At 46.1% G+C, this 16491-nt stretch overlaps 1 protein-coding gene across 1 annotated transcript; it reads left to right on the forward strand.

The window, feature by feature from the left end:
* Positions 1 to 3757: 3757 nt before the first annotated feature.
* CEBPE (CCAAT enhancer binding protein epsilon) lies at positions 3758 to 12986 on the forward strand. The gene is made up of 2 exons (XM_034406334.2): positions 3758 to 4272; positions 12683 to 12986. Exons 1-2 carry the CDS (start codon positions 3847 to 3849, stop codon positions 12983 to 12985), a joined length of 729 nt encoding a protein of 242 aa, XP_034262225.1. The 5' UTR covers positions 3758 to 3846; the 3' UTR covers position 12986.
* The last annotated feature ends 3505 nt before the right edge of the window (positions 12987 to 16491 follow it).

The raw sequence follows: 16491 nt of genomic DNA on the forward strand, positions 1-16491 counted from the left end.
ATTCTATTCTATTCTATTCTATTCTATTCTCTATTCTATTCTACTATTCTATTCTATTCTATTTACTATTCTCAATTCAATTCAATTCAATTCTATATTCTATTCTCTCTTCTCTATTCTATTCTATTTACTATTCTCCTATTCTATTCTATTCTATTCTCTGTTCTGTTCTATTCTATTCTATTCTATTCTATTCTATTTATTCTATTCACTATTCTCTTATTCTATTCTATTCTATTCTATTCTATATTCTATTCTATTCTATTCTTGTATTGTATTGTATTGTATTGTATTTACTATTCTCTTATTCTATTCTATTCTATTCTATTCTATTCTATTCTATTCTATTCTATTCTATTCTATTCTATTCTATTTTCTATTCTATTCTATTCAGGGGTGGGCTGCTAGGGGTTCACCCGTAGCGGAGAACCCGTAAGGGAGAACCCGTAGCTAACATTATGGCCAGTTCGGAGAACCTCCAAATCCCACCCCTGGCCCACATTCGTTTAGTGAACAATCAGAGTTACAACGGCACTGAAAAAAGGAACAGTTTTAGGAACAGTTTTCACGCAAATCTTGCCGCATCCCTGCGGTCACGGGATCAAAATTAAAGTTGCTTGGCCACGGACTCATATTTATGACGGTCGTAGTATCCTGGGGGTCACAGGATTTCCCCCTTTTGCGACCTTCCGACAAGCAAAGTCGACGGGGAAGCCAGATGCAGCATTTAATAACCTTCTGACTAAATTAATGACTGAAACGATTCAACTAGCAAACTGTGGCAAGAAAGGTCGTAAAACGGGGCAAAAACTCACTGAACAACGGTCTCAGCAATGGCAATTTGGGGCTCAGTTGTGGTCGTAAGCCGAGGACTCCCTCTATCACTATTTTTCTCCAATACTGGTATGTTCCTTTTTTTTTTTTTTTTTTTCCTTATGGGGCAAGAAAAGATGCAAGTGTATTTTTGGCTTTGTGGCGCCCTCTTCAGGGACCGACAGGTACTACATTCCCCCATCTCCTTAAACCACCATTTAATCAGGATTGGTTGAATAAGCCAGACTAAACTAGCTATCATTTACCAGTCACGACAGGGAGATGCTACAACCGAATCGCATGATACTTCTGTGCAACCTGTGGAGCTAAAGCAAGCATTATTAAATAAATGGTTAAAACAAACAAACAAACAAATAAATAATGTAATTAATTAATAAATAAAATATATAATCGTTACATTCTTCCTAACTTTCTTTTTTTTTTTCTAAACATACACTTGGGTGCCTTCACCCTTTTTGCATTCTCCGAATGCCTATTACGGCATTTATCAACCGCTTTAAGATGGGTGGACTTCAACTCCCAGAATTCCCTATGCGGGCTGGGGGAATCCTGGGAGTTGAAGTCCACCCATCTTAACTTTGCCAAGGTTGGAGAAAAAACACAAGTATATATTAATTTTGCACGTCCTCCGGTCTTTTTAGCTTGCTGTCTTTTTGGCCTTTGGGTCTAAATATCCACCTTGGGTATTTAGGAAAAAGGCTAATTACCATTTAGAAATAGAAATAGAATACCAGAGTTGAAGGGACCTTGGAGGTCTTCTAGTCCAACCCCCTGCTTAGGCAGGAAACCCTCCACCACATCAGAAAAATGGTTAACCAACCTCTTCTTAAAAACTTCCAGTATTGGAGCATTCACAACTTCTGGAGGCAAGTTGTTCCACTGATTAATTGTTCCGTCAGGAAATTCCTCCTTAGTTCTAGGTTGCTTCTCTCCTTGATGAGTTTCCATCCGTTGCTTTTTGTCCTACTCTCGGGTGCTTTGGAGAATAGCTTGACTCCCTCTTCTTTGGGGCAGCCCCTGAGATATCTGAACACGGCTATCACGTCTCCCCTAAGTCCTTCTTTCCATCAGACTAGACCAGGGATCTGCAACCTTAAACACTGAAAGAGCCATTTGGACCCGTTTCCCACAGAAAAGAAAACACCGGGAGCCACAAAACCCTTCCCGTGACTGACTATTTCTTGAGCAGCCACAAAACTAGCATATGTAGTCGAATTAAATGTTCTGTTTTCTTCTGAAACTTTCCTTTTCTTGGATTTATCCATGGTCGGCCTACCGGGGGTTGAAAAGCTCAATAAATCGCGTGCCGGTGGGTGTTGCACATTGGTGGTGGTGACACATATTTTGAGAGACAGGGAGCCGCAGCAGAGGGGTGAAAGAGCCACATGCGGCTCCAGAGCCAAAGATTGCTGACCCCTGGACTAGACATACCCAGTTCCAGCAACCGTTCTTTATATGTTTTAGCCTCTATTCCCCCCTGGGGTTCCCAGGGGTTCGGGAGAACCTCTAACTACGATTCTGTGCAGTTCGGAGAACTCCCAAATCCCACTGCTGGCTGGCCCCGCCCACCCCTCCCCTCCCAGGAGTCACCATGCAGCCCGTTTTGGATGTAGGTAAGTGCAGGGCATGTATGGAGGCTCGGGGAGGATGAAAAACGGGCCTACCGGAAGTTTGGGAAGGCCAGAAAAGGCCCATTTCCGGCCTCGAGAGGGCTTCCGGAGGGCCGGGGGAGACCGTTTTCGCCCTCCTGGAGACTCGAGGAAAGCCTCTGGAGCCTGGGGAGGGCAAAAACACCCCCCCTTCTGTCGTGGTGCAGGAGGCCGACTAGGCCACACCCACCATGGCCACGCCCGCCCAGCAACCGGGCAGGGAACCCCTTGCTAAAATTTTTGAAGCCCAGCCCTCTCCTTAATCATCTTTGTTACTCTTCTCGACAACTCTTTCTAGAGTCTCCGTATCATTTTTGGGGGGGGTCTCCTCATTTAAGAGAAACCCAAGATCATCACAGCAGGCCTTTTCAAAAAAAATAATAATAATAATAAGGACCTCTCTCTTCCGTGACAAAAATGAGAATTTGTCAGCCATTGATAACAAGACAACAACCAAAAAAAAATCAACACACAGACAATGTTTTGAGGTAGGCCCCGTTCAGTTCCGCTTCTTAAAGGAGTCCCTTCTTTACGTCTTGCAAATTGTGCTTTTGGAGGCTGGATGTGGCGACGATCGTAACTCAACCTGAGGTAGGATTGGGGAAAAAAAAAAAAAAGATTGAGAAATATCTGGAGATCTCCTCACAAACAGGAACCTGCAAGCTACCACTTTGCTGGAGAACAATTGCCGAAAGGAGACAAAAACCCGCCTCTGCCTGGATTCTGAAATGGGTCAGTGGGTCGGAAGGTGGGTAGGAAGCCAGCCGGGCCTCTTAGCCCCGGAAAAGCAGCAATAACAGTGAAGGATACTTCTTAGGATGTTCTTTGTGTGACGGGTTGGGAGGAGAAGAACTTCCAGAGTGGACCAGGTTGAGAAGAAGACATTGTTGGGTGAATTGGTCTTTTTTTTTTTTTTGGTTTTTTTTTATTTTTTACGAGCAGGGCTGGGGTGCAGCGTAGAAAGAGGAAGGAAGGGGCAGGCAAGCAGAGGAACAGGGTAGAGAGAGAGAGAAAAAAGAGGGAACCAAGGCGAGATAGGTAGATCAAAAGGAATAGAGGAATTCAGCAGAGACAGGGAGAAGAAGACACCCCCCACCCCCAAAAAAACCCCGCTTGGACATCTTGGAGAATTGGCGACCACCAAGGTGAGGACAAAGACGAGACAATCCCGCTTGCCGAGGTCCAGAAGAAAACCAGAAGGAGACCCATCTGGGAGAAGAGAGAGAAATAACGACGTCCCACGAAGGAGGCAGCTAGACTTCGAAAGAGGAGAAGACCTTCAGAGATAAGGTGCCCGTAAAGACGTGGGTTGGAGCCTTCCGAAGGTCAGGGAGAAAGAGGAACTGGCGTTGGGTCTTCTACCATGTCCCAAGGAGGCTACTTTGAGGGCGAGAGGCACTACCAAGCTCTAGAAATGGCTCCTGCGAGGTCCACCGGAAGCGACTTGGCCCCTTTGTGCGAATCGGAGTTGGCCTCCTACATCGGGGACGAACAGTTGCTGTCGGAGTTGCTGCAAGGCAACCAGCAGAGGCTGCCCAAGGGAACCCCCTTCCCAAACTACTTCCCCACCGACCCGTACCCCTTCCTCTCTTTCGGAGGGGAACGCAAAGGCCTGGCCCCCTTTGATCCGCGATCAGTTGCTGTCAAGGAAGAACCTCGAGGTGGAGAGGCAGGGCGAGGGGCCGCACGCCACCCGTACGCCGCCATGCACTTGCCAGCTGCCCACTGTGCCCAGGTGACCCTCACCCAACCGGGACCGCGGACCGGACAAGCTTTGAGAGTGCTCAAGGTAAGGATGGAGAAGACCCTCCCCTCCCCCCGTTACCCTTCTCTAACTTGGAGACCCCCAATTCTACCTGCCAACAAGAAACAACAGATGGACTAGGGGAGTCATGATTAACAGTGTTCCAATATTTGAGGGGCTGCCCACAAAGAAGAGATGGTCAACCTGAAGACAGGAGAAGAAGCAACAGATGGAAGCCCATCAAGGAGAGAAGCAACCTAGAATTAAGGAGAAACTTCCTGACAGGTAGAACAATTAACCATTAACAATTAACCTCCAGAAGTTGTGAATGCTCCATCACTGGAGGGTTTTTAAGAAGAGATTGGACAGTCATTTGTCTGAAATAGGATTGTGTCTGCTGCTTGAGACTGCTGGAGAAGACCTCCAAGGTCCCTTCCAGGTCTATTCTGATCAATGTTGGTTCCTACAGTTGACCTCCTAGAATATTATCACTGCAAGTAGAACGAGTCTTTAAAACTCAGTTATACACCCTTGGAGAACAAAACAGAATAACAGAGTTGGAAGGGACTTTGGAGGTCTTCTAGTCCAACCCCCTGCTTCAGACAAATGGTTGTCCAACATCTTCAAAACTTCCAGTATTGGAACATTCACAACTTCTGGAGGCAAGTTGTTCCACCGGCTAATTGTTCTCACTGTTGGGAAATTTCTCCTTAGTTCTAGGTTGCTTCTCTCCTTGATGAGTTGCCATCCGTTGCTTCTCGTCCTGCCTTCAGGTGCTTTGGAGAATTGGTGGACCCTCTCTTCTTTGGGGCAGCCCCTCAAATATTGGAAGACATGATAGCAATCATGTCACACCCCTAGTACCTTCTTTTCACTAGACTATACTCAATTCCTGCAACCGTTCTTCGTGCGTTTCAGCCTCCAGCTCCCTAACCATCTTGGTTGCTCCTCTCTGCGCTTGGAAAGTACTGTTTTCCATCTTGATTGACGCCCCATCGCTCAGGGGCAGGTTGATCTGTGGGAGAGCAGAAGGAAACAGGCGCAATTCCCTGGATTGTGCAGACAGGATAGAATGAGGCAGGAGGAGGAAGACATGTATTGTGATCTCTGGGGGGGTTTTCTACAGCGCCATCGGTTTCATGGAGAAGGACTGAAAAAGGACCTTCTCTTAAGCTCTTGACGCTCCATAATTGGACACAAGAAGAAGGAAAAACGGAGGCCCGAAAGGTTAAAACGGCGTTTATCAGTGCTGGCAACTTCCAGAATTCTGGGAATTGAAGTCCACCCATCTTAAAGGTTTTCAAGGTTGAGACACACTGGATTAAAGACAGTGTTTAACTGTCTTCAATGTTAAAAAAAAACCCACTGGGTTTCACATCATTTTACCGCCGGTTCGCTGCGCACCGAACCGGCTGAATACCACCACCGATTAAAGAGTTAATTTAGAGGATATCGCTTTGGGTAATGAAGGCAAATATTGAATAGAAAAGGTACGTTTTCCAGAGTCCCTGTTTTTAATTCCTTTCCCTAACAACCCAGATTCTGTAATGTCCCCATTTTAGGATCCTTCTTCTTCTAATTCTTGTGCCATATCCGTCATCGGATGTTGGCGATCGTGTTGGCAATCCTATTTTTGTCAACAGCCGCATGAAAAAGTGCTGCTGAGTTTTGTCCAAACCAGTCCCTTAAGATTTTGAAGCCATGATGTTTTGCTTCTTCTGCCTGGACCTCGTTCGCCTTCAATCTTTCCTTGGAGGATTAAGTGAAGGATGCCGTATTTTTCTGGGTGTCGCCTCACAAGTCCGAAATATTCTAACTTTCGCTTTTTAATGGCTTTGAGGATTTCCCTTGGCTTTTCCAGGCGGCTTATCCCCTCCCCATTTTTGATTTTATTAGCCCAGCTTATACGTAACAGCCGTCTGCAAATCCACATTTCAAATGCTTCTGGTCTCTTCCAGTGGCTTTCTGTCAGAGACCAACTCTCTACTCCGTAGAGCAGGATAGAAAAGACGTAACATCTAACAAGCCCGATTTTCAGTCTTAGGCTTATGTCGTGACTGCAGAAGATCTTTTTCGTCTTGAAGAATTTTAGATTAGAGACTAGAATTGGAGAGGCTAGAATTTTAGGATTCTAGTCTCATTTAACCGGGCTTTGACTCCCAATTCTGCAAAATTCTTATTGGTAATATTGGCCTGCTCCTTTCTCGGTGTGGGGTTCCCCTAGTCTTTCTCCCGTCCTCAAAAGAGCCCCAAGAAACCATGAAAATAGGACCGTTCACAGACTGAGATCAACACCATCATGGCTCTGTTACGGTTTTTAAAGATAGCTCAGCCACGCCAAAAAATAAGCAGAAATACGTAACATGAAAACCTGTTAAGAAAACTGGAAGTATTAAGTGGGCCTACCCTGTTTCCCCGGAAATAAGATCCAACCGGAAAATAAGTCCTAGCCAGGGGTGGGTTCCACTTACCTTTACTATCGACTGGTTCGCAACGCGTATGCGCAGATCGTCGGTGATTACATCGTGGCGGTTGGCCGGACTCTCCCGCCGCCGTTTCTACCGGTTCACAAGAACCGGACCGAACCGGGAGCAACCCACCACCGGTCCTAGCATGATTTTTCAGGATGCTCGTAACATAAGCCCTACGCCCCCCCCAAAAATAAGCCCCAGTTAAGATTGTCAGCCAGAGGGGTGCATTTAGTACCATAATTCCCCCCAAAATAAGACCTAACCAGAAAATAAGCCCTAATGCATCTTTTGGACCAAAAATTAATATAAGACCCGGTCTTATTTTCGGGGAAACACGGTATTAAGAAAATGATGGTATGTACAAGTTGTTAAGTTCGCAAGATCAGGCAAATGCCAGGAAGAGTTCTGAGAAGCAAACCTCATCAAGGCTCACACAATCCTGGCTTATTCATAGCTTGGCGTGATGGTCGACTTTAACATCACAGTGCAACCCCACCGGTTTGTCTTGATCACTGTCGATCAAAGCTGGGCACGACAGTGACATCTAACAACCCATAATTACCTCAGTCATGGCTTACTATGGCTGATATCAGGTCTCAGATGGAATTTTCAAGAACTTCTCAGGAACTTCTCAAGAACTTCTCAAGAACTTAGCTTGACTCGTTCTCATCCAATAAAACCATGAACAGAGGGATTTTCCCATTTATTTTGAGGGAATTTCAGAAATCGGGGAAACAAGGAGAATTAGAGTTAGGGTCCCTGGTATACCCCAACTTGAAGAACCCTTCTTGTAGAGCCACCAAAACTTAGCTGTTTCTGCAAGTGCTTTGAAAGTTTGTAAAGGTGGAATCAGTTCTTCCGCAGGGAAAAGTTGGTCAATTATGGGATGTTCTAACACAATTCCCCCTCCTTTTTTTTTTTTTTTTTTTTTTTGCTGGATTAATTATTACCGCAGCTGTGGTTACACTTTTCCATTTTGGGAACCTGGGAATGAGCGACGGGAGAAGCTCACAAAGACGGAAGATAAATAAACGGGGGCTCCCGTAAAATATTTTGTGGCGTGGGTCTAAACGCATTTATTGTGTAGATCAAACACAAAGAAGGATGCCGTTTCGGATGTGTATTTTAGACGGATGGAAGGGGGAAACCAACTCGGTGAAGCTTCAAGGCGAGAGAGAGGAGAGAGCTGGCGAGGGCCGGTTCAGGAAAAACATTCGAAACCCTTTCGCCGGAGATCTAAAGAAATATTATGAAAATATTTATGGCAAGTTTTGCAAGGGCTGCTTTTGAGCCAAACGGCCGAGTAAGGAGATTGGCCCTCCCTAAAATCCAAGACAATGGAAGGAAACCCGACTATTCCCGTAGGAATTCAGAAGTCCACATATGTGAAACTGTGGCATTCAAGACCGGGGGGTTTTCATGCTGGCCTGAGATAAATATAATTTCGACAACTTGTCGGAAAGAAGAAAATGCCCACTTCTCTTTAATAGGAATTTAACGAAGTTGGAATATCTTGGAATAATTGGAAATAACAGAATAAGGGAACTTGGAGGTCTTCTAGTCCAACCTCCTGCTCAGGCAGAAACCCTGTACCATTTCAGACAAACGGTTGTCTAACCTCTTCTTCAAAATCTCCAGTGTTGGAGCACCCACAACTTCTGGTGGCAAGTTGTTCCCCTGGTTCTCATTGTCAGGAAATTTCTCCTTAGTTCTAAGTTGCTTCTCCCCTTGGTTAGTTTCCATCCGTTGCTTCTTGTCCTACCCTCAAGGTGCTTTGGAGAGTAGGGGGACCCTGGGATAGGCTTCAAAAATTTTAGCAAGGGGTTCTCTGCCCGGTTGCCGGGTGGGTGTGGCCATGGTGGGCGTGGCCTAGTCAGCCTCTTGCACCACAGGGGATGGGGTGTTTTTGCCCTCCCCAGGCTCCGGAGGCTTTCCTCGAGCCTCCAGGAGGACGAAAACAGCCTCCCCAGGCTCCGGAGGCCCTCTGGAGGCCGGAAACGGACTCCTGTGAAGGGAGGGATGGGGTGGGCGGGGCCAGCCAGGAGTGAGATTTGGGAGTTCTCCAAAACTGCACAGAATCTTAGCTAGAGGTTCTCCCGAACCAGGAGTGAAATATAGTAGGTTCTGACAGGTTCTGGAGAACCCGTAGCGGAAATCTTTAGCAGTTCAGAGAACCGGTAGCGGAAATTTTGAGTAGTTCGGAGAACCGGCAAATACCACCTCTGGCTGGCCCCAAAGTGGGGTGAGAATGGAGATTTTGTAGTATCCTTCCCCTGTGATGCCCACCAAGCCACGCCTACAGAACCGGTAGTAACTGTCTTGAACCCCTGCGAACCCCCAGCAGCCCACTCCTGGGTGGACCCCCTCTTCTTTCAGGCAGCCCCTCAAATATTGGAAGACCGCTATGGTGTCACCCCTAGTCCTTCCTTTCCTTAAACGTGGCATTCCTTATTCCTGCAACCAAGATTTTTTTCCCCCCTCATCTAAGTTGAGTTGCCGTTTAGGAAACGAATTTCCAATAGACTCTTAATTTTTTTTTACATCTGTACTCTTTCCTATTGTTACTCTCTCATTTTGTCTCGGGAGGTTTTGAAAAAATAGAGCGGACAAATCATTCAACGGCATAGGATGGCATAAGATCTCCTGCCTTGAGCTGTGGGTTGGACTAGAAGACCTCCGAGGTCCCTTCTACCGCTAGGAGATTCTTGGTTCTGTGTTCTCGTCCTTCCTACCTTCTTCTCCTAAACTTGGAGACATCTAGGATTTATTTATTTTTGGGGGAAGAGGAGGAAGGGTGAAGAGCCTTGGTAGTACAGTGGTCTAAAGCACCTTGTTATTAAGACCAGCTGCCTGCAATTACTGCAGGTTCGAATCTCGCCAGGCTCAAGGTTGACTCAGCCTTCACATCCTTTCTAAGGTAGGTAAATTGAGGACCCAGTTTGTGGGGGCAATAAGCTGACTTTGTATAAATATACAAAAGGATGAAGGCTATTGCTTAGCGCATTGTAAGCCGCCCTGAGTCTCCAGAGAAGGGCGGCATATAAATCAAATTAAAACAAAACAAAACAAAACAAAAAAGACTAAAATTCATTTCCCCACAGCTTGTTCTTTTACGGACCGTAGTTTGAAACGACACAATTCCAACGTCTTTCACACCGAATCGGTCTTCTTGCAGTTTTGGGGGCCCGGTCGGATCAAATCTGAAATCCATCCTTTAAACAAATAAATTGAAAAAGATCACTCTCTAACTTTTTCCATCTGAGTATTTTTTAACAAAAAGAAAGAAAGAAAGAAAGAAAGAAAGAAAGAAAGAAAGAAAGAAAGAAAGAAAGAAAGAAAGAAAGAAAGAAAGAAATGGTTTTTGTTTTAACAAAGAGCGGTTTGGAGTCTCAACTTCTCATTGTTCCAAATATCTGGAGGAAGCGAAGCTTTCCTTATCGTCAGCTTTATTTTCTTTAACTTAAATCCCGGGGTAAGGACGGCCTGACTGGGACCACAATTAAATGGGGGTGAGGTGGGGTGGGGAACAGGGGCTCACGGAGAAGTGAGCAAGAAAAGAAAACAGAGCAGAAAAAAAACCCAGATGAGTTCGTCCTTTGAGTTTTTTCTTGCTTGTTTTTTTTTGTTTGTTTATATGATTAGTTTTTTTTGTTCTTTATTTTATTATTATTATTACTTTTTATTTGATTTTTACTTACTTACTTAATTAATTTATTATTAATAATAATGCAAAGGTCAGGTCAGATAGGTGGATAGAATCACCCTCTTCGGCATTTTCCGCTGAGGGAGCTTGAATGTGTGTCTCTCGCTCTGGCTTTCAACCCCCAGATCTATTTTATTATTTACTTTACTGAATCCGGTTTCTAGGCTTGATCTGGTCCTTGCAGAGTCTTATTTTTTAGGAACCGCGCTGCAGTTTTTAATGTGGTTTTTGAGCTTCGAACTGATGACAAAAACTGTAGGTGGGAGTTTCAAATGCTTTAAAAAGTGGGTCTTTGATGTGTGGTTGTGAGAAAGCGAGAGGGAGGGAGGGAAGGAGAGAGATGGAGGGGGAAGAGAAAGAGAGACAGAGAGGGAAGGAAGGATGGAGGGAGAGAGGGAGAAATGGGGAGGGAGAGAGGGAGAGAGAAGGAGGGAGGGGGAGAGAGAGAAAGAGAGATAGAGAGAGGAGGAGAGAGAGGGAGGGAGAGAGAGGGAGAAAGAGGGAAACAGAGAGACAGAGGAAGGAAGGAGGGAGGGAGGAAGAGAGAGAGAAAGAGAGACAGAGGGAGGGAGGGAGGAGAGAGAGGGAAAGAGAGAGAAAGAAAGAGAGAAAGAGGGAAGGGAGGAGGGTGGGAGAAAAGGGGAAGGAGGGACAGAGAAGGAGGGAGGGAAAGAGAGACAGAGAGAGAGAGGGAGGGAGGGGGAGAGAGAGGGAGGGAGGGAGGAGAGAGAGGGAAAGAGAGAGAAAGAAAGAGAGAAAGAGGGAAGGGAGGAGGGTGGGAGAAAAGGGGAAGGAGGGACAGAGAAGGAGGGAGGGAAAGAGAGCAGAGAGAGAGGGAGGGAGGGGGAGAGAGAGGGAGGGAGAGAGGGAGAGAGAAGGAAGGAAGGAGAGAGGGAGAAAGAGAGAAAGAGAAAGAGAGGGAAGGAAGGAGGGAGGGAGGGAGAAAGGGGGAGGGAGAAGAGAGAGGGAGAAAGAAAGAGAGTCAGGAAAGGAAGGAGGAGGGAGAGGGGATAGGGAGAGAGAGGGAGGGAGAAAGGAAGGAGGGAGAGAGAGAGAAAGAAAGAGAGAGGGAAGGAAGGAAGGAGGGAGGGAGAGAAAGGGGGAGGGAGAGAGGGAGGAAAGGAGGGAGGGAGGGAGCGAGGGAGAACATAGACCTGACTTTGGGGGAGAGAAAGGGAATAACCATTAAGGGGGATTTTGAGATACGTTCTGTGAGAAAATATTCCTGTCTTGAATTTGACTACCCCTTTGAGGTAGACTAGCTCAACAAGCAAGCATGGCTCGGGTTTCAGGAAGGGCTGAAGTCAGAAGGAAGGTCAGAGAAGCAAGAATTTGAAAGCCTCCCCAGTTTTTATTTGGTGCCACTGTATACTAAATAAAATCAAGGTAGGGTTTCCTTGAGTTTCTTTCTCACCTCTTCTTTCTTTCTTTCTCGGGACGAGGAATCTTTTCTGCACGTCTCTCCTTAAGGCCTATCTTGTTTCCTTTCCCCTCCCTGTGGTTGGATCGACTGTACATTCCTTCACAGGGAGCCCCACTTCCCCTACCCGAATAACAGAGTTGGAAGGGACCTTGGAGGTCTTCTAGTCCAACCCCACTGCTCGGGCAGGAAATTTACCTTTACCATTTCAGACCACTCGTTGTCCAAGCTCTTCTTATAAACCTCCAGGGATGGAGCAGGACATCCGCAATTTCTGGTGGTTCCACAGATTAATTGTTCAAACTCTCAGGAAATTCCTCCTTAGTTCTCGCTAGCTTCTCTCCTTGATGAGTTTCCATCCCTTGCTTCTTGTTTCTTCCTGCCTTCAGGTCTGGTGGCAAGCCGTTCCACAGATTAATTGTTCCAACTCTCGGGAAAATTCGTTCTCGGTTGCTTCTCTCCCCTTGACGAGTTTCCATCCCTTTGCTTCTTGTCCGTCCTGCCTTCAGGCGGGGTTCAACCAGAGGTGGGTTTCAGCAGGTTCTGACCAGTTCTGGAGAACCGGTAGCGGAAATTTTGAGTAGCTCGGAGAACCGGTAGTAAAAATTCTGACTGGCCCTGCCCCCATCTATTCTCTGCCTCCCGAGTCCCAGCTGATCGGGAGGAAATGGGGATTTTGCAGTATCCTTCCCCTGGAGTGGGGCGGGAATGGAGATTTTACAGTAGCCTTCCCCTGCCCCGCCCACCAAGTCATGCCACACCCACCAAGCCACACCCACCGAGTCGGTAGTAAAAATTTTTGAAAGCCATCACTGGGTTCAACCCACGTTTCTCTAATCTCTTCTTTTACCCGCCCCACAGGGTCCGGCCTGCAGCCCGTCTCCTCCTTGTGGCAACCCCAAGGGAAAGAAATCGGTGAACAAGGACAGCCTGGAGTACCGCCTGCGCCGCGAACGCAACAACATTGCGGTCCGTAAGAGCCGCGACAAGGCCAAGAGGCGGGTGATGGAGACGCAGCAGCGCATGGTGGAACTCCTGGGGGAGAACGAGCGGCTGCGCACCCGGGTGGAACAACTGATGCAGGAAACCGAGACCCTTCGGGATATTTTCCGTCAAGTGCCGGAAGCCGCCGGCTTGATCAAGGGTCTCGGGGGTTGCAGCTGAAGCTGGACGGGGGCGTTGGCATCCGAGGTGCCAAGAGGGGAGCGGGGGGTGACTGGAATCTAGAAGAACAAAGCTTTTGCAAGGTGTAAATAAAAGATTTTTTTTTTTTTGGCTTGGCTTTAACCATCTCTGGTGGTGAATTTTTGTTTTATAGTTTATTTATACATTTTCGATTAACTTTGTGAATACTGTAATGTCCCGGTCAACTGCTTACATAATAATATAACATACAAGGTAAAGGTTCCCCTTGCACATCTCTGCTAGTCGTTCCTGACTCTAGGGGGCGGTGCTCATCTCCGTTTCAAAGCCGAAGAACCAACGCTGTCCGAAGACATTTCCGTGGTCATGTGGCTGGCATGACTAAACACCAAAGGCGCATGGAGCACTGTTACCTTCCCACCAAAGGTGGTCCCTATTTTTCTACTTGCATTTTTTTATGTGCTTTCGAACTGCTAGGTTGGCAGAAGCTGGGACAAGTCACGGGAACTCACCCCGTTACACAGCACTAGGGATTCGAACCGCTGAACTGCTGAACTTTCGATCAATAAGCTCAGCGTCTTAGCCACTGAGCCGCCGCGTCCCTTAATATTTATTTATTTATTTATTTATTACATTTTTATACCGCCCTTCTCCCAAAGGACTCAGGGCGGTGAACAGCCAAAATTAAAATACCTACAATATGAAAATTAAAATAATTTAAAACATGATTAAATTAATTTGGCTTCCCCAATTTAAAACCCCTTACCCATAAAATTGACCAGTTAAAAATTTTAAGCCAGCCCGGCTTGCTGAAATAGAAAAGTCTTCAGGGCCCGGCAGAAAGTACGGAGGTCCGGGATCAATCGTAATCCTGGGGGTAGCTCGTTCCAGAGGGCGGGTGCCCCCACCGAGAAGGCTCTCCCTCTGGGGGCCGCCAGTCGACATTGTTTGACTGACAGCACCCTGAGGAGACCCTCTCTGTGGGAGTGAATTGGCCAGTGGGAGGTTATATAACATATAATAATAACAACAATAACAACATTAACATTAACAATAACAACAACAATAATAACAACAACAACAACAACAACAACAACAACAATAATAATAATAATAATAATAATAATAATAATAATAATAATAATATTAATAATAATCGTCACTTGGAACACAACACACCAGATATCACAGTTGCCGAAAACCAAAACGTACAATTTATTGACATCGCGGTAATAGGAGATGTCAGATTCGAAGAAAAAGAACTGGAAAAAAAATCACGAAATATCGCGACCTGGCCATCGAAACTACACGGCTATGGATGAAACATGTAACAATGATACCCATTGTCATCGGGGCACTTGGTACCATGTCCAAAAATTTTATAAGAGACATCAACAAATTGCAGCTTCCTGCAATAACACCAGCGGAACTGCAAAAAACTGCGCTACTTGGAACATCGTGCATCTTAAGAAGGTACTTGGTCGATCCCTAGGATGCTGGCAGCAACCCGTATCAACCATTAGCACCAGTCAATGGTATTTGTGATGCATTTTTGAATGTTCAGTTGACTGAGTTTCGTATTTAATGAATAAAGTAAATAATAACCATAATAATATTACATTAACAATAACAACAATATTTCCCCAGCTCCTAATTTCTACTTGTATTATCCAACCAGTTCTAAAACAAATCCCATATTTGAAAATATTCCGTATCTTCCTTCTCTTTTATCTTTAATGTCAGTCTATCCATTTCTGAGCAATCTAATATTTTACATTGCTAATCTACACAAAGACGAGGGGGCAGGGGTGAAATCCAGCAGGTACTGATAGGTTCTAGAGAACCAGTAGCGGAAATTTTGAGTAGTTCAGAGAACCGGCAAATACCACTTCTGGCTGGCCCCAGAGTGGGATGGGAATGGAGATTTTGCAGTATCCTTGGCCCAGGAGTGGGGAGGGAATGGGGATTTTGCAATATCCTTCCCCTGGAGTAGAATGGGAATGGAGAATTTGCACTATCCTTCTCCTGGAGTGGGGAGGGAATGGAGATTTTGCAATATCCTTCCCCTGGAGTAGGATGGGAATGGAGATTTTGCAGGATCCTTCCCCTGCCATGCCCACCAGGCCACACCCACTAGTAAAAAAAATTTGGATTTCACCATTGCGAGGGGATTAATTTTATTCACCCCAGAATTCTATTATTCTGTTATTCTGTTATCTTTGTTCACCTCTAAACCTTTTTTTTTTTTACACATATATCGCACTCAGTTTTGGTCACCACAATATAAAAAAAGATGTTGAAACTCTGGAAAGAGCGCAGAGGTGAATTAGGGGACTGGAAGCTAAAACAGATGAAGAACGGTTGCAAGAACTGGATATCTTTAATTATTAGTATTATTATTATTAATTCAATTTGTATGCTGCCCCTCTCCGAAGACTCAGGGCGGAGTCTTCTAATGTAGAGACAGATTAGGGGTGGCATGATAGCAGTCTTCCAATATTTGAGGGGCTGCCACAAAGAAGAGGGAGTCCCACCAATTCTCCAAAGCACCCGAAGGCAGGAGAAGGAGCAACGGATGGAAACTAACCAAAGAGGGAAGCAACCTAGAACTAAGGAGAAATTTCCTGATAGTTATAACAAGGGAGAACAATGGAGGGAGGGAGGGAAAGATGGAGAGAGGGAGGGAGGGAGGGAGGGAGAGAGAATATGAATCTGAAGAAGAAATATTAGCTACTGAGATACAAGCAGGAGAAGAAGCAACGGATGGAAACTCATCAAGGAGAGAAGCAACCTAAGAACTAAGGAGAAATTTCCTGACAGTTAGAACAAGGGAGAACAATGGAGGGAGGGAGGGAAAGATGGAAAGAGGAAGGGAGGGACAGAGGGAGAGAGAGGGAGGGAGGGAGAGAGAATATGAATGTGAAGAAGAAATATCAGCTACTGAGATACAAGCAGGAGAAGCAGCAACGGATGGAAACTCATCAAGGAGAGAAGCAACCTAAGAACTAAGGAGAAATTTCCTGAACAAGGGAGAACAAGGGAGGGAGGGAGGGAGGGAGGGAAAGACGGCAACCATTTGTTTGAAATCGTATAGGGTCTCTTGCTCGAGCAGGAGGTTGGACTAGAAGACCTCCGAGGTCCCTTCCAATGTTCTACCTGGTTGTTAGCATTCTCCCTGAGAGCTGTTGAGGCCACTCGGAAGTTTATCTGTGCCCTCAGGGCAGGGATGGTATTCACTTACTTTCCCTACCGGTTCACAAATGTGAGCGCCCCCCCTCCCCGTCCATGCATGCGGCCGGCTTTCCGCGCATGTGCTTTGCTGGCGGGCGCGCCTCCTGCGCATACGCCCGGCCTCAAAAACATGCCTAAATATGATGGCATAGAGCCGGGGCAGGTGGACGGGCCCACCTGCTATTTCCGCTACTGATTCGGGTGAACCGGTCCGAACCGGCTGAATACCATCTCTGCCTCAGGGTCAGCTGAATTGTGCAAATGTGTGTGGAACCTTCTTGGAATACTGAAAAGGG

The sequence above is a fragment of the Pantherophis guttatus genome, chromosome 4 (assembly GCF_059756535.1).
Source record: "Pantherophis guttatus breed Tessera chromosome 4, ASM5975653v1, whole genome shotgun sequence".
Lineage (NCBI taxonomy): Eukaryota > Metazoa > Chordata > Lepidosauria > Squamata > Colubridae > Pantherophis > Pantherophis guttatus.

Coding starts and splice junctions, on each gene's coding strand:
- CEBPE (XM_034406334.2), top strand. CDS start 3,847: ATGTCCCAAGGAGGCTACTTTGAGGGCGAGAGGCACTACCAAGCTCTA. Junction 4,273..12,682: donor AAGCTTTGAGAGTGCTCAAG/GTAAGGATGGAG, acceptor CCCGCCCCACAG/GGTCCGGCCTGCAGCCCGTC.